General features: G+C 50.7%; 1 protein-coding gene across 1 annotated transcript; it reads right to left on the bottom strand.

The window, feature by feature from the left end:
• Positions 1 to 543: 543 nt before the first annotated feature.
• On the bottom strand, positions 544 to 26,267 carry Ube2v1 (ubiquitin conjugating enzyme E2 V1). The gene is made up of 4 exons (XM_051185899.1): positions 26,135 to 26,267; positions 10,042 to 10,190; positions 3,250 to 3,375; positions 544 to 1,942 (listed from the first exon to the last, which is right to left on the bottom strand). Exons 1-4 carry the CDS (start codon positions 26,154 to 26,156, stop codon positions 1,796 to 1,798), a joined length of 444 nt encoding a protein of 147 aa, XP_051041856.1. The 5' UTR covers positions 26,157 to 26,267; the 3' UTR covers positions 544 to 1,795.
• Between the last annotated feature and the right edge of the window lie 1,318 nt (positions 26,268 to 27,585).

The following is a 27,585-nucleotide window of genomic DNA, read 5'->3' as shown; positions in this document are numbered from 1 at the left end:
GCTTCTGACCAGTCTCTCAAATGAAGGGCAAACCTCACCCACAGATGCCCCTGTGGGCCTGTGGGAATGCTGATGGGTACCAGCAGGCAAACACCACCGTGCCTGGCTTTGCACCTCACCAAGTATTGAGGGATCTGTCCCTTCCCTCTACTTCAAGCACAGTGATGAAGAGCCTGGACTTGGCTGGAATGTTCTCACAGAAGGGTCAAGCCCTGCTTTTGGACAACATGCAGTCTCCAGAGCATCTAAGGCATTTGAACCTCTTGCTGAATAAGCCTGGCGGAAAAAGGGCACAGCCTGCTCTGTTATCAGTGCACACTTGTTTATTATAGTAAAATCAGGCAATGACTGACAGCACACTGCTTACGGAAGGAACACTGTTAAACTTGACTTACACAATGCCTAGCCTGGACAGCTATAGTCTGCCCCAGAAAGATCAACGGCCACATCAGCCACTTTTCAGACCTGATAGTTTTGCTGCTTCAACAGCTGGGTTCACATATGCTTAATGCCCCCCCAAAAAAACCCCAAACCCAAAAACCCTTGCAACACAACAAATTGCCTTTATTTCGGTATGCATCCACATTTCAACAATTAGTGGTCCTGAACAGAGTGGGGAACGTGGCAACAAGCCAGAAGGCCAGGCCCACCGATCTAAAAAGATCTGAAAACTTGCGACACAAAGCTCCTCCAGGTCCCTGATGAGGGTCTGAGGAGCAGCAACACTGAAACCTGAGTCCACAGGGTCAGGGGCCTTTGTTCCAGCTGTCAGGCTCCATGTCAGACCTGGTGGGTGGCCAGGGAGCCCTGTCCAAACCACTTCAGTGCGTAAAAGCAAAGCGATTATGAGAAAAGGAACCGACTCGGTACCCTGTGCGCTGAGGACCCTACGCACGGCCTGTCTCTAGGCCCAACCAAGGACCCTGAGCGCTGGCAGGTTTGCTGCCCGTGACTGACTGCTCTGTTTACCTCGAGACCTGAGCTCAAAGTGCATTGGCTGATGGTGCCAGCAGGGCCCAGGACCCAGAACCCCTTCCCAGGCTGGTGGCATGTGTGGCCAAGAGCTAGAGGGAGGCCAGGCTTTTCCAACCTCATCTCACAGCTTCTGGCCACAGCAAGTGTGGGGTGGTGATGGGCAACAAGGGAGTTGAGGAGGGGAGAGAGCAGCACCCCTTGATAAAGGTGGGGAGATGGGAAGCCCTGAATTCCTCACCCACGGCCAATTTCAGAGGGAGGGGAGGGTTACAATCTAAGCTTTGGCCAAGGGCGGGAGTGGGGGAGCGGAAAGGGGGGGCAATGGCTTGGATGGGGCATCACTTAAGACTTAAGAAAGCAGGGGTGAAGCCAAAGCACCCCCAAGCCCAGCAGGAGTCCCATGCCTGCTACCTGAAGCCTTCCCATCTATTCTAAGGGCCACCACACAGCTGTGGCAGGAGGGCGGGGCGGGCAAAGGCAGACCCAGGCCATGTGTCAGCAGCAGGTGATTGTGTGACGTGTCTGTTCACAGTTGCGTTAGCTGTGCCCACCGCTCCCAAAGGAAACCGATTTCAACACACCTTCTTGATCCCAGAAGTTCAACTAGGCAGCCAGCAGTTACACCCGACAGATGTTACACAGCACAACTTAGGTATTTCAAATGGACAAGAAATTAGTATCAGAACAGTGTCTCAGGATGAAGTCCAAGTGGAGCTTCCTCTCCAGTACTTTGAGGTCTACAAGATGAATCTAGAAAATTCACTACTGTGGAAAATGAAGACTTAGGTTGGACTGGGGAGGGAGGCCGGGGCCTCGGTGACTAATTGCTGTAACACTGTCCTTCCGGCGGCTGCGGCAGCTTCATGTTCTCTTTTGACATCATCAGGCGCCGAAGCTCCTGCAGGATGACTTTGATGCTGTGGGAATTCTGCCACTTTGCCAGCACTGCCGTGGCCCGTGGATCCACCTGCAGAGAGGCAAACACCCAGATTACCCTACAGCAAAGCCTTCCCCAAGGCCGATTTGCTGAGCCCAGATGGCCCCATCGACACAGACCTCATGCCAAGCCACCCTCCCGGCCAGCATGGAAGAAGGGACGGAGCTCGTGGCACATGGGGAGACCTAACCTGGCCCAACTCAGACCGTCCTGATGGACCAGCACCTGGGTGTTCACGCCCTGTCCTTTCTCCACTACACACCCAGGGTGGGGCTGATAAAGGTGGGAGTGCCAGCAAGAGCAGCCACGGTGCCCGGGTCTCTCGGGTTACCATGGAGTTGGTGGCTGACGCAGTTCATTTCTAGTTCTCTGGCCCATCTTCTGAAGACTTCAAAGACAGAGGTTGGCCACGGTGCCCCAAGAATCTGGATTCAGGATTAATGGCTGGGGTATGGCTCCGTGGCAGGTCTCCCTAGCCCGTGTAAGGCCTGGGGTCTAGTCTGCAATAGTGCTGTGGCACCGACTTCTCAGGGAAAGGCCTGGTGGTCCCATCAAGGAGTAGAAAACGGAATACAGGTGGAGCAGTGCCTGCCACAGTGCTCAGGACCACAAGTGTTTCAGATTTTGGAAGCTTTGTAGACCCGAGCAGCTGAGCAATTTCAGCATGGTGAGCTCCACCTTCAAGTGCTTTAGTGTCCTGATCTTCAGTCTGAGACTTGGGAGCGCTCTGGATTAGAGGGTCTGTTGTCAAAATGTGCTTAAAAAGGAAGGCACCAGCGAGGCACCGAGGAAGCGGACTGCCATGGCTACAGACCAGCCTGGGCTACATAGGGAGTTCCAAGGCTAGACACGGCCACAGAACAGGATTCTCTCAAAAAAATAAGCAAACGGACTGGAGAGATGGCTCAACAGTTGAGAGCACTGGCTGCTCTTCCAGGACAGGGGTTCAATTCCCAGCACCCACACGGCAGTTCACAACTGTCTGTAATTCCAGTTCCAGGGGGATCCGACACCTTCACAAAGACATAGATGCTCATAAAACAAACAAACAGCATTAAAGATATCACACAGCAGTGGTCAAGGCACTTGTAAAGATGTGGGGAAGGCCACATCTCTGCATCTCCACCTCACGATGTCACAAGCACTCAACACTCTTATCTCCGGGACAGTACAGGACTCCAGGAGTGAGCTCAGAGGAGTGACAAGACACAATGCAAGTAGCCCTGCCCCAATGCTACAGACACACAGTGATAACCTGCAGAGGATAAGCCAGCATATCTCGGGCCACCGCCTCACACCCGAATTCAGCAGGGCATCGTGGGCAGAACGGGACTTACCACTCCATTTGAACTACTCACGCCGCTCATATTGACTTTTGTTACAAATCTTACAGATGGGGGTGCTTCTGGATATTTAGGTCCACATTCTATTTTAAGGCTGTATATTCGGTTTTCATAAATTGTCTGTGGGGGAAAAGTACAGAGATGTCAGTTACAAAGAGCTACGCGAAGTCTACGTGCTGAGGCGCTGTCGCCCTGGGGCCCCAGTGGGAGGCCCCTGTGGTGGAGGCAAGGCCCTGAGGTACTGGCCTCCGAGGGCCCTGGTCTTGGAGAAATAAGCAAAGGACAGAACAATGAAGTCAGTGATGCTTGGGTGTTAAGTGTCAACACATCCAACCCGAGGTCACTACTCCTGCAGTGTGCCACCTGCCCTTAGAGCCACCGACATCAAGTGGGTGAAGGAGACCATGCAGCTGACGCACCAGACCTCCAGTGACAGCATCAACTCTGAAATACCAACGGTGGCTGGGTGTGGTGGCGCACACCTGTAGCCCCAAGAGTTCAAGGTTATCTGTAGCTACACAGTGACCTCGAGGCCAATCTGGGCTGTGGAGATGGTGCAGTGGGTAGAGGTGCCCGCCATGCAAGCCTGTCAGTTAAAAGCCCACCCAGTTAAAAGCCAATCATTCCGTCATGAAACACATGCAAGCCCAATACCCACACCAGCACCACTGATTATAAAGTTCAGCAGTAAAGCAACACCAACATTCATTCCGCCTGGAACCACCACGTGGCTCTGAAGACCTGGCCATGTCTAAAGATAACACCGCCATGACCTCCCCTATGGGAGCCATGCCCTGGACCAGGGGCCACCCTTCTCATAAGCGCTTTCCAGGCAGCAGTGCCCCCTTCTACTTAGGAGTCTTGCACACACACAGTTGCTCCTATGCAAACAGTGACACCTACTGGTCTTGGGATCCTTTTAAAACCCATCTAGGAAGCCAGGTTCTTCAGGTTAATCACCACAGGAATACGCAAACCATTCTCAAGCTAAGCCAGTGCTCAAACATGGTCTTCCTACCTTCAGCCTCTCCTCCCCACACAGGGAGTGTGCCAACCAGCGCCTAGCCAGCATGGTCAGCCAAAACCTAGCTGCAGGATCTGGGTGCCCAGGTGGAGCAGTGCCCCCAGTTTGTGGGTTTGCATCACAGGTCTCTCCAAGTTAACCCCTCAGCTCCCAGAAGAGGCTCTATCAAGACTCATAACCCCCAGGGGCATCTACGAGAAGCCAAGGCAAAATTGCCAAAGTGCAAAGTTCCATGTAAGAGCTATAGAGTGAGGTCTTGCCTCAAAAAGCAAACAAACAAGTGAACAGCTAAAAGCACTGGTTGCTGTTGCAGAAGACCGCGGGTTCAGCTCCAGCAATTCTGAACTGCCATACAGGTGCTGGATATGATGCCCTCAGTAGACCAGACACGCATACAGCACATACACATACATGCAGGCTGAGCACCTACACACAGAGAAAACTGGCCCTCTCGGAAAGCCAGCAGCTGGGCTTGCAGCTTACTTAATGTATACAGGTGTTGGTTTCCATCCCCAGCTCAGAAGAAAATTGCAAACCAACACAACACAACACAACTATGTGCTTCACTAATGCAGTGATGGGGGTTTCCTCTCCATGTACACCTACAGCTCTGCAAGGGGGATCCTTTTCTATCTAACACAGTACCCAGCCAAGTCTGATGGTGCCTCCTAATGAGTCCATCATTTAGAGGGCAGAAATAGTAGGTAGGATGAAGACCAGCCTGGGATACATAGCAAGACAGCCTCATAACAAAAACAAGTAAGCCTTCTGGGGGGTTGGGTATAGTGGCTTACACGGTCACCCCCACACTTGGGAGCCTGAGGCAGGGTCTCACTGTGTAGTCAGACTGTCCTGGGACTTGGCCTCTTCTGCATCAGCTCTCCACAGCCAGTTCCTAGCAGATCTGCGGGTCACACAATGCACACCTTTACATTTACTTTGCACATTTTACATTAGCTATGGAGCGATCCTGAAACCCACTCTGTAGACCAGGCTGGCCGTGAACTCAGAGACCCTCCTGCCTCTGCCTCCCAAGTACAGAGAATTAAAGGCGTGCCTCAGGGACTCAAGCTTTTAACCCTAGCACTCAGCAGGCAGAGGCAAGGGAATTGCTGTAAATACTAAAGTGAGACCATGCCTCAAAACAAAACAAAAACCAAATACATTAAAACAAACAAACAAACAAACCCAGCAAAAATAAATTGGCAATCTGAGCCTGATGGTCCAGACCTGTGACTGAAATCATGATTTACGTTCCATCATTGTCTGGGCTACAGAGTTCAAGGGCAATATATCAAAAACAAGTAAGAGAGGAATCTGTAGCTCAGCTAAACAGCACCTGCCTGGCACACTGGGGGCCCATACAAAGAGCTGAGTCCCTAAAAGGTTCTATTTAGATGCTCTGCCAATGGCCATCAGGAAAAGACACTGGACCTCTGAGCTCACTTCTCTGGGATCCACAGGACAGGAGAAACTTCAGAGCGGCCCTTGACCTGCACATGCACAGTCATGCATTCATGCAGGCGTGTACGTACATAGGTAAATACATGTAGATTTTATTATGTATATGCATAAATCTGTGCACACGAGTGCAGTGTCCAGAGGCCAGGGAGGCCTGAGGTGGCCCTGCAGGCAGCCTGAAGTGGCATGGGGTCTGGGATGAAATCCTTGTCCTCTGAAGCACTCCAGCTCTGAGCCATTCTTTCCAGTCCCATAAACACACACTTTAGGTCTCAGCACTAGGAGACAGAGGCAGGCACACTGTGACTGACACACCGAGTTCCAGGCTAGCGGGGACTGAGACCCATGACCCTGACTTAGGTTTTTTTTTTTTTTTGGTTTTTGTTTTGTGAGACCCTAACTTTAAAAAAGAAATGACTGTGTCAGAGCAAGAGCAAGGTGCGATGGTACACACCCATAACCCCAACACTCAGGAGGAGAATCAAAAAATCAGAAGTTCAGGAGTTCAAGATCAGCCTGGACTAACAAGACCCCAATTCAAAAACACCAAGTTGGTTCTTAGTTGCAGAGCACATGCTTATAAGCCAATCATGGAGCAGATCACTCACACCAGGGACCTAGAAATAGTTGCTTTTATGACTTTCTTTTTAACCAAGTCAATCAAAACTACAGGGATGCTACGTGTGGCAGCTTATGACAATGCCTCAGTGTTTGGGAGGGTGAGGCAGAAGTATTGTTCTAAATTCCAGGCCAATCTGCACTGCAGAGAGATTCTAAAATGTCTCCTAAAGCAAACAATGAAGGTATAGGTTTTAAAAAACAGGGGCCAGAGAGATGGCTCAGAGGATAAGAGCATTGGTTGCTCTTCTAGAGGTCCTGAGTTCAATTCCCAGTAACCACATGGCAGCTCATAGCCATCTATAATGGGATCTGATGTCCTCTTCTGGCCTGCAGGCATACATGCAGAAAGAACACCCACACATTAACAAATAAATAAATATTCAAACAAATGAATGGGAGAGCAGGCTGGATAGTAGTGGTACACACATTTAGTCCCAGCACCCAGGAGACAGAGGCAGGTGGATCCCTGAGTTTGAGGCTGTTAGAAAGAGAAACCCAAACAAACAAAAAAAAAGCAATGCTTCCCAGTCAAGCAGTGATGGTGCATGCTCGGTGCACTTGGGAGGTAGAGGCAAGAGAATCTGAGTTTGAGGCCAGCCTGGTCTACAGAATGAGTTCCAGGACAGCCAGGGCTACATAGCGATATCCTGTCTTGAATAAAACATAAAAAACCAAAACCAAACGAAATGAACCAAAACCAACCAACCAACTAACCAACCACAACAAACAAACAAACAAACAAACAAAAAACCCAAAACAGACCAGGAAGGAGAAGGAGAGTGTTTGTTGGTGACAGCAGGACAGGCAGCTTCCCAGATGAGAACAGCTGCCACCTAATCTGGTAATGCTAGTCCTCGGTACATACCCCAAAGAATTGAAAACATAAAAACTTCCACCACATGCCAGCAGTGTTAGTCCCAATGCTACGACCAATGAGTGGGTAAACTAAATAGGCACACCCAGAACGGGTTCCTCCTGGCAGTGCAAAGGCACAAAGTACTGCAGGTGCTCTAGGGCTCTGCTACAGACTGATGCCTTGGAGTCAGCAGCATCAGCATCAGCATCACAGGGCTTTACCTGCAGCTCAGGGTGGGAGGGGGAGGAAGTCATCACCAACAGTTCTTTACAGTGATGAAAATAATACGATGTTAAGTAACAGACACTGTGGTGGTCCTGTTAACTGGATGCTGTTCGTCAGTGTAGCTACCCTGGATGTTGCAGCATCATCTCAGACTGAGCCCCAGAGGGAGGACGCTTGCTGAGGACCCACTCTCAGTGCTCTCTCCCTGCCTGTGGACACAGTATGCGCAGCAGTCTCCTTGTCAGGTACGTGTCAGAGTACTGAGAAAAGTCAATAATAAATACTTGCAGATTATACACATTATGAGCACACTCTAAACCAAGCATGGTGACAAACATGTAATCTCAGTACATCAGAAACAGAAGCAGTAGAATCTTCAGTCTGTGGCCAGCTTGCACTACATTATCAAACTATATCTCAAAAGTCAAGGATCAGGGGCCAGAGAGGTGGCTTAGATGTCAAAGCACCCATACTACTATTGCAGAGGACCCATCTGGTTCCCAGCAACCCTGGCAGCATATCACAGCCTCCTGTAAGTCCAGTTCCAGGAGACTCCAACACCTCTGGCTACCCTGGATATCTGCAGACACATGCACATACGTACACCCAACACATAATTAAAGTAAGAAAGCCCAATAGATACAGCCCAGTGGTAGGCACCTGCCTGCCTTGTACAAAGCTCTAGGTCCCAGCATTTGGGAGGCTGGGACAGGAAGACGCCAAGTTTAAGGATAGCCTGGTCTGCAAGCAAGATCCTGTTCAATTTTTGAGATGGGGTCTGGATTTGCAGCCCAGGCTGGCTTACAACCAATAGTGATCCTCCTGCCTCAAACTCAAATGAGCTGGGATTATAGGTCTGCACCATCACTCTGGTGCAGTCTCTGTGAGGCCCTAAGGTGGATCTGTAACCCTTGGGCCACACTGCAAGCATGCACATGGAAAGTACCCAGAGTTCTAGCATCTTTCAGCTTCACACCCTTTAGAAAAGGGTGAACTCAAGCTCAGGACAATCCAAGCAGTTTTTCTGTTAGAGACAGGATCTTGGTATATAGCCCAAGCTGTCTTGAACTTGCAGCATTGGTGCCTCACCTAGTTTACAGGTGGATGCTGTACCACACCCAGCCTGCATTTAGGCAGAGCAGAATTATTTTCAGTGTTCTTAACTTCTGAGCCATCTTCAGCCCATCCACCTGTTCTGAGACAGTATCAAGGATACAGACTGGCCTGAAATTCCCCATTTGGTAAAGATCACCATGACCGATCCTCCTGCCTCTACCACCACACGCTAGGATCCAGGCAATTGTAGCCATGGCCCTCTACATCCAGAGCAGTGGTGGCTCTGAGCTGCACATGCTGTCTCAGCCTGCTGAGCCCGGGAGCCAGGGAAGTGGCTCACAGCCTCTGCAGCTGCCGGACCCTGAACCATGAGCAACAGGTGCTCTGGGGAGGACTCTCCGGAAGCTGGACCCTCTTGGTAAAAACATGATCTGCAGAGCCATCTACACGCGCATCCCCAGTATTCTGCAGAGTCAGTAAGTTGCTGCCGTGGGGAGAAGGGAAATGGGCTCAACCAGATCGCACACACGAACTCTCTGGACCCAGCATCAGAATTGTGAAAGTGACTTAGGAAGCAACAGTACAATGCAAGTTTGGTCGTTCCCCCATAATGTCAAAGACCCTCTAAGATGAACTTCAAGTATATGAATGCCTGAGGCAGGACCACAACTGGAGTCCTATCTCCAAAGTGCACAGGTAGCACCTTGCTCAAGCTGAAAAGGAAGAAAGCTGTCACCTTTAGGCACAAGCACACTAGACAGGTCTAGTCACATGCAGGCCACACCTCCCAGGGCTCAAGGCAGGAGTGTCCCATTCTAGGGTCTTTCCTTCTCCCAGATTCTCATGTGTAGCAAGTAGTAAACATCCACCACCCTAGTGCTGACCAATGCAAACTCAATTTCTCCAGTGGAAGCGTTTGGAAGCATGCCGCTGCAGCCTAGTGGGCAGGAGGAGCACAGGCTTGGCAAACAGACTAGGCTGGGAGTGGCCAGCTGTGACTGGGCAGGTGACTTCACTCCTGGGACAGCTTCCCCACCTGTGATCTGGAATGTGGTGACAAAGGAGGACCTAACAACAACCTTGTGAACACTAAATACATTTCGGGGGTGGTGGTGATAACTCTGTACCCTCAAACACAATTGGCCAGGGCCTCACAAACCAGAGTGGACCCAGCAGAGCTGACAGGCCGAAACAGAACCTGTGCTCAGTGACAAGCAGTACAGAGGCTCAGCCCGGCTGCACAGTAGTGGTGCTGCTCCAGAGTATTGCTGGCAGCCCAGGTGCTCAGAGCTGCTCTGAACTCCAGCCTGGGGATCGACAAGCTCAAAGGCCACTGTCTACACTGTCATGTAAATTCACACACCCAACAGGGTTAGACCTTACCAGAGAGGCTCAAATGTATAAACAGAAAATGGCCAGAGAAAAATCAGCCACATTTCAGAAAACACCATTGGTGAATGTTTGCCAACAAGGCTACCATTGCTTTAAAAGGAGGCACAGTGAACTTAAGACAATGACAGTCACATCATAGTGTCGTGCTTACTCTTGGAGGCCCAATTATCATCCCTGTCCATCTCGTAAGTGTCATGTCTTCGTCGTCCTCTAGACCCCAGCTAACTGTGCCGTCGCCTACTCCTTTCTGGCCTTCTTCCAGCTCTTCCAACAGTCGGAAATTTCGAGGGACTTTTACTCCTAAAACAAATGGAAAGAAATTCAAGATGCTAGCAAGCCCAGGGAAGTTGAAAGCCTACAGCAGGCTGCTCATCACCGCTGTCTTAACACAAGGGCAGCATGCATGCAGCTCCCACATCGGTGTCACCAGCAGCACACACCGAGCCCTGGGGATCGGGAGGGGTGCTCAGCCACCCCAGCCCTTCCACACACTCCACCCAACTGCCAGTCTAGATGTTGCTTCCTTTGGGTCTGAGAGCTGGCTGAGAGGAATGCCATCACCAAATGCAAACTGCAGCCTGGGACACAGAACTTTCTTTCTCCTGGTCCTGATATGGCACATTTTGGAGGCTGCAGAGACTTGGAGATGCTCTTGGCTAGGAATACTCAAGTGGCCTTAGAGGCACAAGCATTGTATCCCATGAAATGCTGTCCCCACAAGTGGCTCTCAGCAGAGGTGCCAAGATCAGGCTCTCAAGGTTTCTCCATTCAGGAAGCCATGGTTCCTCTCATTTGTGAAAAATGCTACAAGAGGCAGCTGGTTCTGATTTACTTTTCAGTCCCAAAACCTAGCAAGCTCTCCACGCAAACATTACCAGGTTCACACAAGGCATCTGACTGGGCCTGAACCTCGAGCCAACTCAAGGGTTAAGCATGGTATCTTGCACAGAGCTCAGGCTAGGGGCATGAACGCCAGCAGTGGCAGCTGACAGCTCGCTCCTGGACTCTTCTGCAACTTTCCCTGAGGAAAAAACCTCAGGTTCTACACAAGCCACATGCTCACTATGAACACTGAGCCTCCTCACCTAGCAGACTCCAGCACTCACTCTGTAGCACAGTGAGGAAAGCGTCGCAGGAGACCAGAAGGGCTCTTGGGACGTCAGGGCACAGGGCAACACTAGCTCACCTGCCCCAATGTGGCAGCCATGCCTCAGGCGCTGGGAGACAGGCAGAGAGCAGTGCCTGTTCCTGGAACCCACTATCCCAAGGAGGCATAGGACAGACAAGTGAACTGTATAGAGATAGGGGGTGACAGATCTCAGCTGAAGGGTGGCCCAAGGTCCCCAGGTCTGACATTTCTTAGGGACAAGGAGCAATATGCAGATGCCAATCCAGCAGAGGAAATGGGGAAGCCAACGCCACAGGAAAAGAGCTCTGACAGCGTGGCACCTGGGGAACATCTCAGATGACCCGAGTCCTCCCAATTCAAATAGACCACTAGTGCTATGGGGATGCGGAAAGGGCCAGTGGCCATGTGGCAAGGAGTGCACGGTCCTACAGACAGGGTTTCTGCCAGGTGGCCTGCGGTGTGAGAGGTCAATTCTAGCACCCAAAGGTTTGGTGTGAGCATTTGGGGCACACTTGCTCATGGAACATGAGATGATTTCGGCAGTGATGGAGTGCCTTACCCTCCAGTGCTACAATTATTGTTAACAGTGACTTATTGGCCTAGGAAGCAGTACAGGGCATAGCAACCGAAAGGCCCTGGGTTCCATTCTCACCGTCAACACCAAAAAGAGTAACTTATTCACTGCTGGGGTGCAGCTCAGTGGGAGAGCACTTGCCCAGCAGGCACCCACTCCCTTCTATTTCCAGCACCACAGAACTCATTTAGGGTAAATAACATTACTCTAACCCCCATTTACAGCAACACTGAAGTTCCTTCATAAAAACTGTGTTTGAAGCTGGGAATGCTGGTGTACACCTTCAATCCCAGCACTCAAGAGGGAGGCAGATGCATGTGGACCTGAGTTCAAGGCCAGCCTGGTCTACAGAACGAGTTCTAGGACAGCCAGGGCTATCCTGGAAACCATGTCTAAAAGATGAATTGTGCACATGTGTATGTGTGTACATGCATGAGTCTTAGGTTATCATTCCTTGGGAGCTATCTTATCTATCTCATTTCCCCCCTTTTTTGAGGCAGGATCTCTCAGTGTCCTGGTGCTCACTGACAAGACTACAATGGCTGGACAGTGAACCCCATGGATCCTGCCCCCACCTCCAAAAACTGAGCTCACAGAGTATGCCTGCCTACCTGGCTTTCTACTTGAGTGCTGAGGCTCAAAACCAGATCCTCAGTCTTACAAGGCAGTATCACCTGAGTCACCCCCAGGGACAAGCGTGCAAACAAAAGAACCATTTGTCTGAAAACATTAATAGCAGCACATGTGGTCCTTGGGGGAGGGGAGGGCGACACAGGGGGAAAAAAAAAAAAAAAAACTAAAAGCATAATTGACTCACTGGCTTGGGAAATTTGTCACACTCAGGAGAGCCAGTTGCACCGGCTGACTGGTGACGTCCTACAGCAAACATGAAGTTTAAAGAGCAAACAACACAATTATGTTTAAATAAAAAAGGAGGGGAGGGTTGGGAGATAGCTCAATGGCAATAGCACTTGCTCTGCAAGCAAGAGGACCTGCGTTTAAACCCCCAACACTCATGGAGAAATAAGGGCAAGGGTGAACATGCGTATGTGCCTATGAGCCCACCACTGGGGTGGAGTCAGGTGAGCTCATGACTGTGAGACTGTGTCTCCAGGCTGTAAAGAGATACCAGTCTCTGCTCTGGCTCCTGTAAATCTAACTACTACTATTATTACTATTATTAGAGACAGTTTTCATAGGTAGCCTAGGCTGGCCTCAAACTCAAAAGAGATTCGCCTACCTCTGCTTCCAGAGTGCTGGGATTAAAAGTGTGCACCACCACTGCCCAAATTAAGGGCTATGAAGATGGCTTAACACGTAAAGGTGTTTACTGGCAGACTGGGTTTGGTCCCTGAGAACCAACTCATGCAGGCTGCCCTCTGATATATGTGTACACACAGACACACACTTGAATGTAATAAAAAAAAATCAAGACTACCACCACTCTCTCAATTTGAGGCCAGTTTGAATTACAGATCGAGCTCCAGGACAGTCAGAGTTATGAAGAGAAACCCTGCCTCAAAAAACCAAAACCAAAACGACACATATGTGTGTCTGTACATGTGAATGTGGCGCCAACAGAGGCCAGAAGAGGGATCCCCTGGAGCTGGAGTTCAGCTGGTTGTGGGCCCCATGTCCAGCGCTGGGAGCAGTACATACTCTTAACCACTGAGCCTCCTCCTAGTCCCAGCCCTAAATTTAAATGTTTAATGATACAACTTGGCTGTGAAACAAATGATCCCATATCATTCCAGGCTGTCACCTAAGTCCACAACAGCAGGATGGAAGGAATGATCCAAGAGCCATGACCATGCCTATCTGAGGGCTTTACTAGTGGACAATCTGTGGGCCAGGCCCAACTCAGCAACAGTACCCACCTACCGGGCATGAGGCCTTGAGTTTCAACCCTAGTACAGCAAAAGCAAAAGAATGAACTCAGAAGGTGTCAGCTTGGGACCCTAAACCAACCTATCGACTCCCTAAAAGGACATTAGGATACAGAAAGACCCTAGGGAAACAAGCAGGAATCAACATGCAAGCAAAAGGAAGGAGCCTAAGAAGACATGAGAGGGCTTGTTTTGGACTTCCTGTCTCCAGAGAAGTAAAATTTACTTGGGTATTTTATTATAGCAGTTCAGATAGTAGGAGATAACTCAAAGAAAGCTGGGAAGGATGCAGACTGAGATGATGTTAGCACCTGTAGATAAAAGACTGCACACGATTCCCTCCTTCCTTCTGGAGTTATGGCCCAGAAGTGCATTATCTTCCTGACTGAGCTTCCTCAGCTGGAACTATGGTGTGTACACAGTGAGCACATTCTGTTAGTACATGTGTGCCCAATGCACTCCTAGCAAGGTCCCCCCACCTGGCCTTTGCACTCCCTAGTCTCTGTAGAAGACTTCCTTCAGACAGCCCCAAGACAGACTCCTTCACCTTCTCTGGGGACTCAGTTCTATGACAGTGGATCTCAGTAATCCGCTATTTTCTTCTGCAGGCTGGGGACCAGTAAGCTGGCTCAGTACTTACAGGTGCTTGCCACCAAGCCAGGGTCTCAGCCTATCTCTGGGACCCACGTGGTGGAAGGAGGGAAATGACTCCCACAAGCTGTCCTCTGCACTCATGTCATGGCAGGAAGAATGCCCACACATGTATACCACAAGTACACCATCAGTCCCTGATATCCCCACCCCCTCAGACGAGGCCCACAGTATCCAACCAAGTCTTTCCTTTTCTTCCGAGACAGTTTGCTGCAACCCGAGCTGATCTCAAACTCACCATATAGCCGAGGATGGGCAAACTTCTGATCCTCCAGCCTCAGCTGCTAGAGTAGCGGATGACAGGCCTGCATCACTCTTCCTGGCTAGCATGTTACTTCCCACTTCATTTTCTCCCTTTTCTTTTTTCTTTCTTTCTTTTTGTTCTTTTGTCTTCTACATAGTCCTGGCTATCCTAGAACTCACTATGTAGACCTTTACTCACAGCTGGCCTTGTACTCACAAAGATCTGCCTGTCTCTCCTGGGATTAAGACAGCGTGTGCCATCATGTCCAACTACAGCTCACTTATTTTCTAAACAAGTTTTAATTCACATATAAGTCTTCATTAAAAGAATAGTAACAAGCTGGGCGGTGGTGGCGCATGCCTTTGGTCCCAGTACTCTGGAGGCAGAGGCAGGTGGATCTCTGTGAGTTTGAGGACAGCCTGGTCTTACAAGAGCTAGTTCCAGGACAGCCTCCAAAGCCACAGAGAAACCCTGTCTCAAAAGAGAATGGTAACAGCTGGCTGAAATCAGGAGTCAGGTCCACAGGACAGTTCACTTAGTCTCTCTGAGGATGCACTGAACTCCTGTGCTTTCCATGGCATTTGATGTGTCAAACTCACTGACTCAAGGGCTGCAGGGGAGAGCTGTCTAGGCTCTTCACCTTTGTCCAGTCAAGTGAAGTGGCTAATACCTGCCACCCACGTACTCTGAACCAAAAGTCCAAAGTCACCCTCAGCTACATAGAGAGCAGAAGGCCACTCCAGATACTCAAGACCCTGTCTCAAACAAACAGAATCCCTTACATAAATTATCAACAAAATATGGGGGGGGGGGGTGGCACACACCTTCAATCACAGCACTCCTGAAGCAGAGGCAGGTGGTTCTCTGTGAGTTCAAGACCAGCCTGGTCTATATAGCAAGTTCCAGTCAGCCAGGACTACACAGCAAGACTTGGTCCCAAAAACGATCCAACAACGCAATGGGTACCTACCCTCATTCAGTATGGGAACTGTGTCTAGCAGCATCATGACAGGCAACATGGGAAGCAGGAGAGAACATGGAATCTCACTATAAAAAGAACATCAATGTTCAATTGCAGCCAACAAGAGGAAACCCTGACAACAGGATCTACCGCCAGACAGCTTTCCTAACCACCACCCCTGACAGGCTCTGAAATGAGGTAATGTGTGGCTCCAAGGAGAAGCAGAGAAAAGGTAAACTGAGTCTCTGACCAGTGTTCCAGATGAGGCAGAAGGTATGGCCCAGCTTTGGACTGACTCTGCCACAAGAGGAAGTAACAAACACAGGTCTCCAACTTCCTGAAGGCCTGGCAGGTGGTAAGGAGGAATGCCGGACTGAGCCAGCAGGTAATCTGCACCACAGTGGGGTGGCAGTGGTGGGGCGTGTGCATGTGCACAAGCACTTTATGTGTGGTGTCACTCCTAGGTACTAAAGGGACAGTACTTCCACCCCCTCACCTTAGACTTAACAGGCTTCATTCAGATACATGCTTGCTGGAAACCAAAGCTGGTATGACAACCCAGGCCTGCAACCCATGTGCTCAGGAGGTTGAGGCTGAAGCTGAAGGCTTGGGAAGTTCAAGGGCTAGCTGGGCAGCTAGTGGGCCCATCTCAAAATGCTCAATAACAGAAAGTGGACTGAGGACACACACAGTTCAGTGAACAGTATCATACAGCCTATGACACCCTGGGTTTCACTCTCAGTACCAGAAGACAGGCTTCGTGGCACCTGCCTGGACTACAAAGGGAGACACCCTCTCCCCCAGGATTGAACAGTAAAAGGTAAGTGTGCAGAATGTGTATGACAGCTGCACGTGCCAGGTAAGCACTGAGTTCCAGTGAAGCTACCAGGCACCCCGGAGGCAGAACCAGGAACAGAGAGCAGCATGGGCTGCTCTTTAAAGGGGCAGATCAGAGTGCCACCCACACTGTCACTAATGAGAGCCACAGGAGCGGCACCCTTTCTGCAGGAGCTGAGCTCAGTAAGAGTGTGTGGGTGGGACTGGAGAGCTATCTCATCGGTTAAGAACACTGGCTACCCTTCCAGAGGTCCTGAGTTCAATTCCCACATGGTGGCTCACAAACATTTATAGTGGGATCTGATGCCCTCCTCTTCTGGCATGTAGGCCAGAGTGGAATGCGCACATGTGTGCAGTTGGTTTACTCAACACTAGTCCTGCTGTGAGCTGAGCACTTTCCCTCACCCAGTACAGCTGGGTTATAATATGCTGACCTCTACAGAAGGAGTGAGCCCAGGAAGCTCTGTGGGGATGACACCTAGCACATGGCCACCTTGATGTGGCACCCTCTCACCAGTACAGTGTACCATTTTCCAAACACCAAAGCAAAACAAGCCCCTCCTGGCCCATGCCCTCCCCAATTCAGCAGGTTCACAACCCTAAAAGGCCATCTGTGCCATGCAGGAGTCTCATCTGTGGCTCTATCTGGGCCTTCCACCTGGCCATTCACATCTGGACAGATGTTAGTCAGTTCCATGCCCCAGGGTTCCTAGCTCTCTCCTTGATATACTGCCTCCTAATCCAGTCCCCGAGTTCTGCTCAAGTGCTTCCACATGAGCCATAGTCCGTTTCCATGCCAACGCTCTCCCTCCTAGACACCTGCCAACAGGCCCCAGCACCTCTAACCCTTCCAACAGAACCTGAGCACTCCCCCAAACTAAATGGTCTCCTGGCTCTTTCCATCTTAGTATGGTCTTCACTGGTGACTGCTGGGGACCCTGTCTGTTCTAGGCCACTACAGCAGCGGCTCTTCAGGCTTCTGGGGAAGCCTTGCCTTCTGCTAGCCTTTGTGCTCACTATGGCCTCTTGCTCAGCAACTGCAAGCTGACCGGACACTTCATGCATCTGAGCACACGCTGCAGGGCACTCAAGCCAGTCTGTTTTGCTCACTGTCTTATCCAGCAAATATGCGATGTGTGCTGACAAGCCCTCAGAGTCACAAAATTTTACCAGATTTCTGAAAACACACCCATGAAATACTCACAGAACCATTAAAAGGGATCCTAATTATTATTTGGGGGGTGGGGAGGAGTGTGAAGGCAGGGTCTCCCACAGCCCAGGCTGGTTTGAGGTAGCTCTGTAATGATCCACCTGCCTCCACAAACAAGTCCTAGCATTACAGGTGGTGTGCCCACCATGCTTGGCTTAAGAATCTTATCAAAAGGCTAAGTATGGATTTTAAATTAAGCAGAATTCCATGCCATATGCAAACAGAACAAACACAGAGCTGTCAATCTTCTAACTCCAGAGACTTGTAGAAGCCTGTAGCCCACCCAGACCTATCTATCAGTCCTGCCCCACAGTACTTTCTATTTCTGCTTTGTTTTTTACTATCTCACTCCATCTTCGCACCTTCAGACCAGAGCTGTGACTCAGTCAACCTGCCCCTCCCCTGCTGTTTGGCACAGGATGGTGCTCAACAACTGCTTCCTGGAGGAACAGCACAGTCATCTGGTCACACTGGCAACTCTAGGCTGACCTCAACCAGAGCACTGGATGGCGACATACAACTGAAGTATCTGAGTGTCTTAAATTTATTATGTGCGTGTCAGTCAGAAGACAACTTTGTGAACACGATTCTCTCCTTCCTTTTAATGGCTTTGGAGTTGGAACTCAAGTCTCCAGGGTTGGCCAGCAAATGCCTTATCTACAGAGCCACCTTGCTGGCCCCACCTCAGAGTTTTGTCTTTCGATAGCATTTTACTTATTTTGCGTGCATCATGATGCACTTGAGGTCAGAGGACAACTTTCAGGAGTCAGTTCTCTTCTTCCACCTCGTAGATCCCAAGGATTAAATTCAGTTCACCAAGAATTTTCGTGGTAGGAACCTTTATCCATTGAGTCTCTCAGAGGGTTTTTACATAAGATGTAAAACATTTCACTTACTTTTTTGTATGCATATTATGTTTGGATGAGCCACAGCTGGCATGTGGAGCTTGGGGGTAGCACCAGGAATCAGTTCTCTCTGCCATGTGGTCCTGCGATCGAACTCGGGTTGTCAGTCTTGGCAGCCAAGAGTCCTTCCTCTGCAATCCACTCCCAGTCCCCAGCCTAACTTGTAGCTCTGGCTGGCCCGAAACTTGTTATACAGACCAGGCTAGCTTCAAATTCAGAGATTTACCTGCTCCTGTCTCCCTAGTGTGGGGTAGCACATGCTACCACACCTGGCCCAGGTATTTAAATTTTGAGACACAGTCTCTTATATAGCCCTGGTTGCCCTGAACTCACTCTGTAGACCAGGCTCGCCTGAACTCAAAGAGATCTACCTGCCTCTGCCTCAGCAGTGCTAGGATTAAAGGTGTGCGCCACAGATGGTTCCAACAACCCCCCCACCCCAAGGAACCTAGGAAGCTGGGGGAAACGTACTTTTGGAGGGAGGGGTCCTGGGGATTGAACACACAGGGTCTGGCACATGTCAGCCAATTACTCTATTACTATGCTATATTATCTCCAACCCTCATTTCACCTCTTTTGAGACAGTATCTCAGTAAGTATGCAAGCTGGCCTTGAACTGCCTCTATAGTTGAGGCCAGCCTTCAACTTCTGATCTTCCTGCCTTTGTCTCTGCAGTAGCTGGGTTGGTTTATTGGTCTGTGCCACTAGACTTTGCTTATTCTTTTTTATATACTAAGGTGAACTGGCTCCTCACCAAACCTCATTAGAGAAAAGGCTCTTTCCTGTGCTGAGCCTGAGCACCTTCAAGCAGTGCACCCAGATGACAATGCCCCAATCCCTAGGAAGGCTCCTCAGAGTAAGACTCAGAGATGTGTGTTACGAGTGTCCCAGGCCTTTAGAAACTGCACAGGAAGCTAATGCAGCTAAGGCTGAGGTAATCTCAAAGTTCTGAAATCTACGTGGCCTGAGGGCACCTCAGTCCCAGAACCCCAGGGAATGATTTCAAGTACAGAAATGGGTCAAAATCAGATGTACGGTTATGGTAAGAAGTGAAATCCAGGGACTGGCAAGGTGCTCGGTCTGACTGCCTGAGTTCACCGGATCACACACAGCTTGAGTCAACCCATGTGAATGCTGGCCCCCAACCCTGTGATGTGGCACATGTAACCACACAAAGCAAATGAATGTAGTAAGAAATAAAAACAAAAACAACTGAAATCTAGGTGCCAGCAATATGGCTCCGAGGGTGAAGGCACTGTCACCAAGCCTGACCCTGTCCCTGAAACCGACATGGCCGAAGTGGAGAACCAACTCCCACTAAGTTGTCTGCTGGCCTCCAAAAGTAGCCACAACACATGCCACCCCTCCTAAGAAGGAAAAAATATGACATGCGAGTTGAAAAAGCATGACTGTTTGGTAGTTTTACAAGGTGTCCCAGGGAAACTCTGAACACAGTAATTCGAAGCACAGAAACAAGCTAAATCTTGGGGAAAGGATTCTGGGCTATGTATGCACAAACCTGCAATTGCAGCCCCCAGGAAGCTGAGGGAGGGAGACTGTGAGATTGAGACCAGCCATGGCTACACTGCATGATCCTATCGCTAAAGCAAACAGAATGTCACAGAGGCAGAAGGGAGAGCAGCTCAGTTGATGACATGCTTGCTGTGCAAGCATGAGGACATACATGAATTCAGAATCTGGCACCATCACAAACCCAAGGGTAGCAGTGTGTGCCTTGTAATGCTAGTGTTTGGGAGGTAGAGGCAGAGGTCCAGGAATCTGTGGCCATTCTCTCCTTTACTAATCAAGTTAGTCTAAGATCACGAGATACAGCCTCAAAAACAAATACACAAAACTCCCAGGTGAGGCAGGCAGATCTCTAGGAGTTTAGGCCAGCCTGGTCTACACAGGCCAGCCAAGGCAACAAAGACATGGATTTAACCCCAGCACTTGAGAGGCAAAGGCAGTGATCTCTGAGTTTGAGGTCAGCTAGAACTGCACAGTGAAACTGTGTCTCAAAATTAAAAATATCTTTTGGAAGCCTCATGCAGTGGCTCACATATTAAGTGCAGCACTAAAGAGGCAGATGCAGGACCGCCACAAGTTCCAGGCCAGCCTAAACTAGAGTAAGATGCCTCAAAAATAATAAATAAACAAAATTATGATACAAACATCTTTGGAAAACAGGGGACCACAAAGCCATGGTTCTGGCAGCCTGTACGTCCTGCCCAGTTGTTTTGTTTTTAATTGAATTTCTTGACTTTTTGAGACAGGGTTTCCCTGTATATCACCCCTGGCTGTCCTGAAACTCACTTGTAGACCAGACTGATTTCAAACTTAGAGATCCATCTGCCTATGCCTCCTAAGTGCTGGAATTAAAGGTGTGTGCCACCACCACCCAGCTCACAGGTAGACGTCTGTGTCCTGAGAGATCAGCTGATTGCTGGCTATGGTTTAGATGTCTATTCAAGGAAAACCGCTTGCACTAGGACCAGAGTGCTGCTCTAGCCTCAGGAAGTGACAAAGCCTGGAAGGTGCCCAGGGAGACAGTCTTACTGAAACTGGATAGCGGAAAAAGTGATGATTTTTGTTCTGATAGCCAGTCAACTTGACATCTGGCCTGGGATGTCCTCTGGGAATTCCAAGACTAGTCTCTGAGGGTAGCATGGCCATGTAACAGGCCTCTAGACTCTGGTAAACAAATCTAGCAAAGACTCCATGGAAGACTGCTATTTGCTTTTTAAGATTTACTGTATTTTGCCAGTATATATGTAATTGCACCATGTGAGTGTCTGGTGCCCTAAGAAATCAAAGAGGGTATTGGATCTCCTGGAACTGGAGTCACAGATGGTTGTGGGTGCTGGGAACCCAAGCTGGGTCTTCTTCAGGAGCAACCAGTGCTCTTAACCACTGAGCCATCTCTTCAGCCCTCATAATCTATCAATCTTTACAGCCTAGTGTGACTGGACAGTAGACTGTTGGTGGCTTAGAACCAAGTCAAAGGTCAGATTTTCACTGATAGGGTAGAGGCCATGAATGAGTCACAAGTCCAATTCAGGAAGGAGTCACTGAATTCTAAGTGCCTTCCTTCAGGGACAGGGGACAGTCCCACTGTGGATTCTACACCTCTGTATCACCCTGTCAGACATTACAACAGTCCACAGTGCTTACTGAATACCTGCTGTCACCCCATCTCCATTTCCTCACCATCCCAAGAGGTATCTGCCTTAACAGGTCTGGCACAGTGAGAGGGTGTGCTCAAGCCAGAACCTGACACCCAGCAAGTCCTCCAAGTGCAAATTCAAGTCTTAGAGCCAGGCATGTAGTGCACAGCTGTAATCACAGGCTCAGGAAGGACTGCTCAAGTTTGAGAACACTATAGGCCACTTAGAGAGATGCTGTCGGGAAACAACCAAAAACAAAACATCCCAAATCCCAACAAAATCAAGAAGCCTGCAGACTGGCACAGAGATGAGGACAAGGATCTATCTACTCTGTGTGGCACACCAGCTTAGCAGGTGTGGATTATTGAGGGTAAAGTCCATGCAACAACTTTCTTAAAGATAGACCTCATGGTGGTGTATACCTTTAGCCCCACCGCCTGGGAGGCAGAGGCAGGAGAATCTCTGAGTTTGAGGGCAGCATGGTCTACAGAGTGAGTTCCAGGACAGCCAAGACTGCATAGTGAGATCCTCTCTGGGTAGAGGGGAGGATCATCTCATCCAACACACTGCTCTAGGTGGTGCTATGGCCTTTCAAGATTAAGCTGAGGACTCCTAAGTTGTATTTATTCCACAGTCATCAAACTTCTGTAGTTTCAACTCAGGACAGAGCGTAAGAGAAGGAGAAGGTGGAGATAGAGGAAATCTGATGTGATTTTTTTGATGCTAGGAAGTCAAACTGAAGGCTGTGCAAAAGCTCCATGAAAACTCACTTGGCAATTCTCTTCTAAAGATTTGCCTTTGTTTTCTCTATATGTATGTGTCTGTGTATATAACACATGTGTGCAAATGTCCATGGGCCAAGAGGTACACTGGATCCTGGGAAGGTGGAGTCAGAGGCAGCTGTGAGCTGCCTGTCATGGGTGTTGAGAACAGCTGTGGTCCTGTGAAGAGCAGTAAGTGCTCTTAACCTTGCTAGCACTCATGTGGAAATTCTTGATACAGTGGTAGCTGGCAGCATAACCTATGCTCCCAGCACTTTGGAGATGGAGGCAGGAGGATTGGGGTGTGTTGAGGTCATCTTCAACTGCACAGTGGTTGAAGACCAACCTGAGATCCTTAAAATGACAACACAAAATAACATCAAAAAGAAAGGAAGAAGAACTCCTACCTGGACTGGGTCACCAAGCAGGCCCCACTGTGGGGCAGGCTTGTTTCTCAGGCAGAGCACAGGGCGCAGCTATCCTGAGGGCAGCCATGCAGGAGAAAAGGTACTTGGTTGTACCTGAGATGGCTCAGTGACCCATGGGAATTGGGGCTCCTCTCCCATCTCCAGCTGTCTGGGGACACCCTTGAATGGAAGGAAAGACTACAATCTCTACTGTCCAGACAGTGACATTTCTAGAAGCTGGATGTGTGCATGAGGCCACACCTCTGCACGCGTATTTACGGTGGCACCCTGCCAGGGCTTGTCACTCTGGCATTGGTGTCTGGTTAACTGTCGGGCCAGGGCAGCCCAGCATGTAAGCTGCTGGATGAGGACGAACCTGGCAGCCAAGGGCCACTGTGTGACACCCTGTAGTCCTGGAAACATAGGGGAGAAGTTGCCTGTCACTGCAGACATCTCGAGGGTTTCTAGTGCGCTGTCTCAGCGCTGTGATAGCAGCAGCAAACAATGTGGGAAGGTGCCAGCAGTGACCAAAAACCTGAGCTCAACCCTTCTAAGAACTCCAAGGCTACACAGTAGTTTCCTGGCAACCAGGGCACAGACTAATGAAAAGGCTCGGTCTGAAGGTGGACTCGGGCCTGACAACCCCTGAAGGGTGTAGAGGGGAGCAGAGGCTAAGCACCGAGGGCTAACTAGTTACGGTCCTGCTTCTACTCATTTGTTTTGTTTTTCAAGACAGGGTTTCTCTGTGTGGCTGTGGAGCCTGTTCTGGAACTAGCTCTGTAGACCAGGCTGGCCTCTGCCAGCTCTTTTCAAGTTTTTTTTTTTTTTTTTTTTTTTTTTTTTTTTGTTGTTTCTACTCTGAACACTTCAAAGCTCTTGATGCCTTGGGACACAATTCAGACCTCATCATTCCTTCTCTTCAAGGCATTCATTCATTCAGCATGCACTGAACACCTGCTTCATACCAGACACATGTTGCATGGCTTTCCTTCACACTTACTAAAACCCAGCCATTTCTCTCCAACCCATGGCCAAGGCCTGACATTGTTTCCCCTGACATTTATTTATTGGGGTTAGGGGAACCTATGGAGGTCAGAGGGCAACTTGTAGAAGTTGGCTCTTTCCTGGAACAATGTGGGTCCTGGAGATCAAACTCAGGGCCCAAGGCTCAGCAAGGACCTTTACCTGCTGAACCATCTCACTGGCCCCATGTATTTTTTTTTTTCTTCCCTAGACAGGGTTCCTCTGTAGCTTTGGACCCTGTCCTGAACTCTGTGTGTATACCAGGCTAGCCTGGAACTCAGAGATCAGCGTGCCTCTGCCTCCCAAGTGCTGGGATTAAAGGTGTGTGCCACCACCACCCTGCTGACCCCGTGCCTTTTAATACTATGGAGTCAGCCCCACTACAGGCCACTGCATAGAGTCCTTCCCTATCTCTCCAGACTCCCCCATCACAGCATACCAGTTTCTTCACAGCAATTAGTTCCTGCTTTTTAGAGTCACTTTATTTACACCCTGAATGGCCTTCTGTCTGGTTTGAATGAAACTCAAGGACAGTGTTGCTTCTACCTCCTTTGCTGCACATAATAGGACACAACAGGTCCCAGTAACCATCTGTGGGTCAGACAGGAGCTGTGGGAAGCCCTTACTGTACCTCAAAGCCTGCCCTACGACATCTGACCATGCTAGGTGACCTCGCTTCATTTTGTGGTGCCAGGGATGGAACCCAGGACCTCCAATATACGAGATGAACACTCTATACTGAGCCACATTCCAGCCCAAGCCCTGGGACTCCAGCACGCAGGCAGGCAGGCAGGCAGGCAGGCACACACGCGCATACACACACACACCCCAGCTGCTGCTGTTTGTATCTTCCTTCCTCTTACTTACAAAGCATTGGCAGGGTCTCAGAAGTTACAAGTGGCTGTCAAACCAGATCGTGAGACAGTCTCAAGTAACTACAGGCTAAGTGGCAATGCCAGCCCCATACTGGCTGCCAGGTACTGCACTACCAGGCTGGGCAGGGACACTGCTCTGCCTTGGTCTTCCTGGAGTGCCCATGGCTGTGTTGGTGAATGAACTAGCTCAGCTCTGTGCAGTCTTCTCTAGGAGACCCCAAGTAGTGTGCGTTGGGTCACTGCAGGCAGAACCTCTCTGCTTCATCCCTTACTCCCAGGCCTAACACAAACAAGGAGGGCTCCTTGAAATACCGCAAGAGTCTTGGAAAGATGACTCTTCCAGAATTTCCCTCCAACCAACCCACCCCTAACTGTTGCTGTTGGGGCCTCACACAGCTTCAAGGCGCCAGTACCCAGGCTGGCGGCCCATCCTCCCCCTTGCCCCACCTCCACCACCAGACTCCTGAGGGTGCAGCTAGCTCTTCAGCGACAGGGGGCACCCAGTCTCTGGCGAATCCTTCACTCTTAGAGCCACTCCTGCCTCCCCAGACCCCGGGGGGTCCCCTTCACCAATGCCTACCCCATCTCTAGACCGCCAGAGGCCCACGCTGGGACAACCAAGTGCAAGGTGTCAGTCCTGAGGCAGACCCTTCAGGTTCCCCTCAGCTGGAGGCACAGCAGGCTCCTTAGTCCACCAGATACTGGTAGAGCTTCTACCCTAAAAGCACCACCCCCTCCTTGCCAGACCATCCGTGTCACCCAAGGGTTCTCATTTCAGTGTTCTTCTCCCACCCATCCAGAGCAGGGGGAGTTTGAGTTGAAGTCGTATATTTTCCCCAATTATCCGAAGTGACCGCCTCCAACCAAACAGGCACTTCCTCCATCCGCCCGGTGCAGGAAGAGGAGGTTTTTCTTTGCTAAAAGAAACACCTTCGGGACTGCACCCCATCCCAGTCTCCCCACCGGTGAGACGCCCCACCAGGCTCCCCGCAGGGCGCCCGAGGCACCTGCTCGCGCCCACCCCACATCGCGCACGGTTCCCAGCGCGCCCTCTGAAACCTATGTGGGCAAACCGTGGTCTCCACAACCCAGGCCTGCTCCCGCTGCGGTCGCCCTGGCTCAGCCTGGGCAGATGCTCCGATCTCCCCAGGAAGCCACCACCACGAGACTCTCCCTCTCGCTGCCCCGACCCCAAATTTGCGCGGGGCCCTGGAGTGGCCTCGCCTGCGGCCCGCGAGGCTCCGTCTCCTCCCGTGCTCCCTAGGGTTGCGCCCCCGTCCCCCACCGGGCATCCCCGGCTCCCCGTCACTGGGGCCGGCTCGGCGGGGCCTAGCCCGGGCGTTCCCGGGCTCGCTCGGCCCCTCGGCCGGCCTCCCCCACCCCCACCCCCCGGAGGCGCCCGCGGAACCTCCGGCTTGGCCGCACCGCCCACGGCCCCGCTGCCCCCGCCCGGGCTTCCGGCCGCCGCCTGCTCGTCCCGGGCCGGGCCGCGCCGCCAAGAGCAGTCGCGGGGAGAGCGCGGAGCCCCGGCCCGGTCACCATGGCCCGTGTTAGCCCCGGGCCCAGCCCAGCCAGCCCCGCGCCCCTTCCGCCAGCACGCCCGGCGCCTCCGCTCACCCGAGCCTGTGGTGGCTGCCATCTTGCGTCGCTGTCGCTCGAAGGCCGGCCCCTTCTTCACCCCCCTTGAGCTTCCCCGGGCACTAGTGCGCAGGCGCAGGCGTAGGCGCAGCCGCAGACGGTGTCGCTGACGCCCGCTCGGGGTCGCACGAGCCGGGCGGGAAGGGCTTTTGCCCGGGTCTTCAGTGAACGAGCATGAGGGCGGGACTTGCAGGTTGTCCCGCCCAGCCCGGCGCGGGGGAGGTGTGCAGGTGCTCGGAGCCGGAGCCCAGGGTGGTCACGTCGTGCTGGGAGAGCAAAGGCTGGGGGAGGGCTGCGGAGCCCCACGCCTTTCTTCCGAGGCTTCCCCTCTCGCTGCCTCCTCACCGTGTAGCGAGCTGGTCATTATTAATGTGAAAATGAAGCTGAGAGTCGTTCAGTTCAGATGCTGAGTCAGAATTTGAACCCATGCCGGATGATCTTTGTTATGGGGTACCTGAATAGGTCAAACTGTGGACCCCTACAATCTTATTTCCTGCTTCGCTGCTGCCTGAGGCCTGAAGGCACAGGGTGCTGCTAGGGGGTTGAGAACCTTCCTGAGACATGCATCCAGCCATTTTTTGTTTTTCTTTTAAATCGGTTTTGTTTGCTTGACACAGGGTCTCGGGTACTCCAGCTGACCTAGAGTTCACTTTATAGAGGAGGGTGACCTTAACTTTCTGATTTTACCACTTCCACCTCCCAAAAGCGTGGGTTGCAGGCCTGTGTTACCCTGGTTTTAGAAGGGTTGCTGGTGAAACTCAGGGCCTTGTGCCCGCTATGCAAGCACTCTGCCAACGGAGCCACATCCATACCTCTGCATCTTTTCACTCTTGCATCTAAACATTCATTCATTCAGATATTTATCGAGCTCCTATTTGTAGGAGAGCGGCTAGGTGCTGGAGATGGCAACATCCCCAAAGAGGCAAGAGTCTGTTCTCAGAGGTTTACATTCTAGTCGCACAGAGAACAAGTAAATGAATATAAAAGAACATTTTGCCTATGATAGGATAGGAATAAACCTATGAAGGGGCAGCAGGGGTCAATTAGGAAAGGCCTCCTTTGGCGATCCCATTTCAACAGACTTGAATACGTAAAGGTCTTAGAGACACATATTCGCATACTCTGTAAACCCCACTCCGAAGCCACCTTGGCTGTGAAGCCCCCACAATGGCTGTGGAAACCAAGGCTGAGAAAGGTAAAGTAGCTTCAGCTGGATCCAGGTCGCACTGCTAAGGGCCAGCAGAGGAGCAGGAAGCCCCATTGTCACCCGTTTGGTATTTACTAAGTATCTCCATTGCATTCCCTCTTGAAGTATGTGGTAGACTCAGAATTATAATCCAGTGCAGAAGACTCGTACAGCAAATTAAAAGGAGTCTGTTACAATTTCTCCAGAACATAGAGGTAACCAGGTCTCTAGACAGACTGGGAAG

This window comes from Phodopus roborovskii, unplaced genomic scaffold, assembly GCF_943737965.1.
Source record: "Phodopus roborovskii unplaced genomic scaffold, PHOROB, whole genome shotgun sequence".
NCBI classification, from domain to species: domain Eukaryota; kingdom Metazoa; phylum Chordata; class Mammalia; order Rodentia; family Cricetidae; genus Phodopus; species Phodopus roborovskii.
Note: the sequence above shows the minus strand (reverse complement) of the source record. Positions and strands in the feature narration are given on the sequence as shown.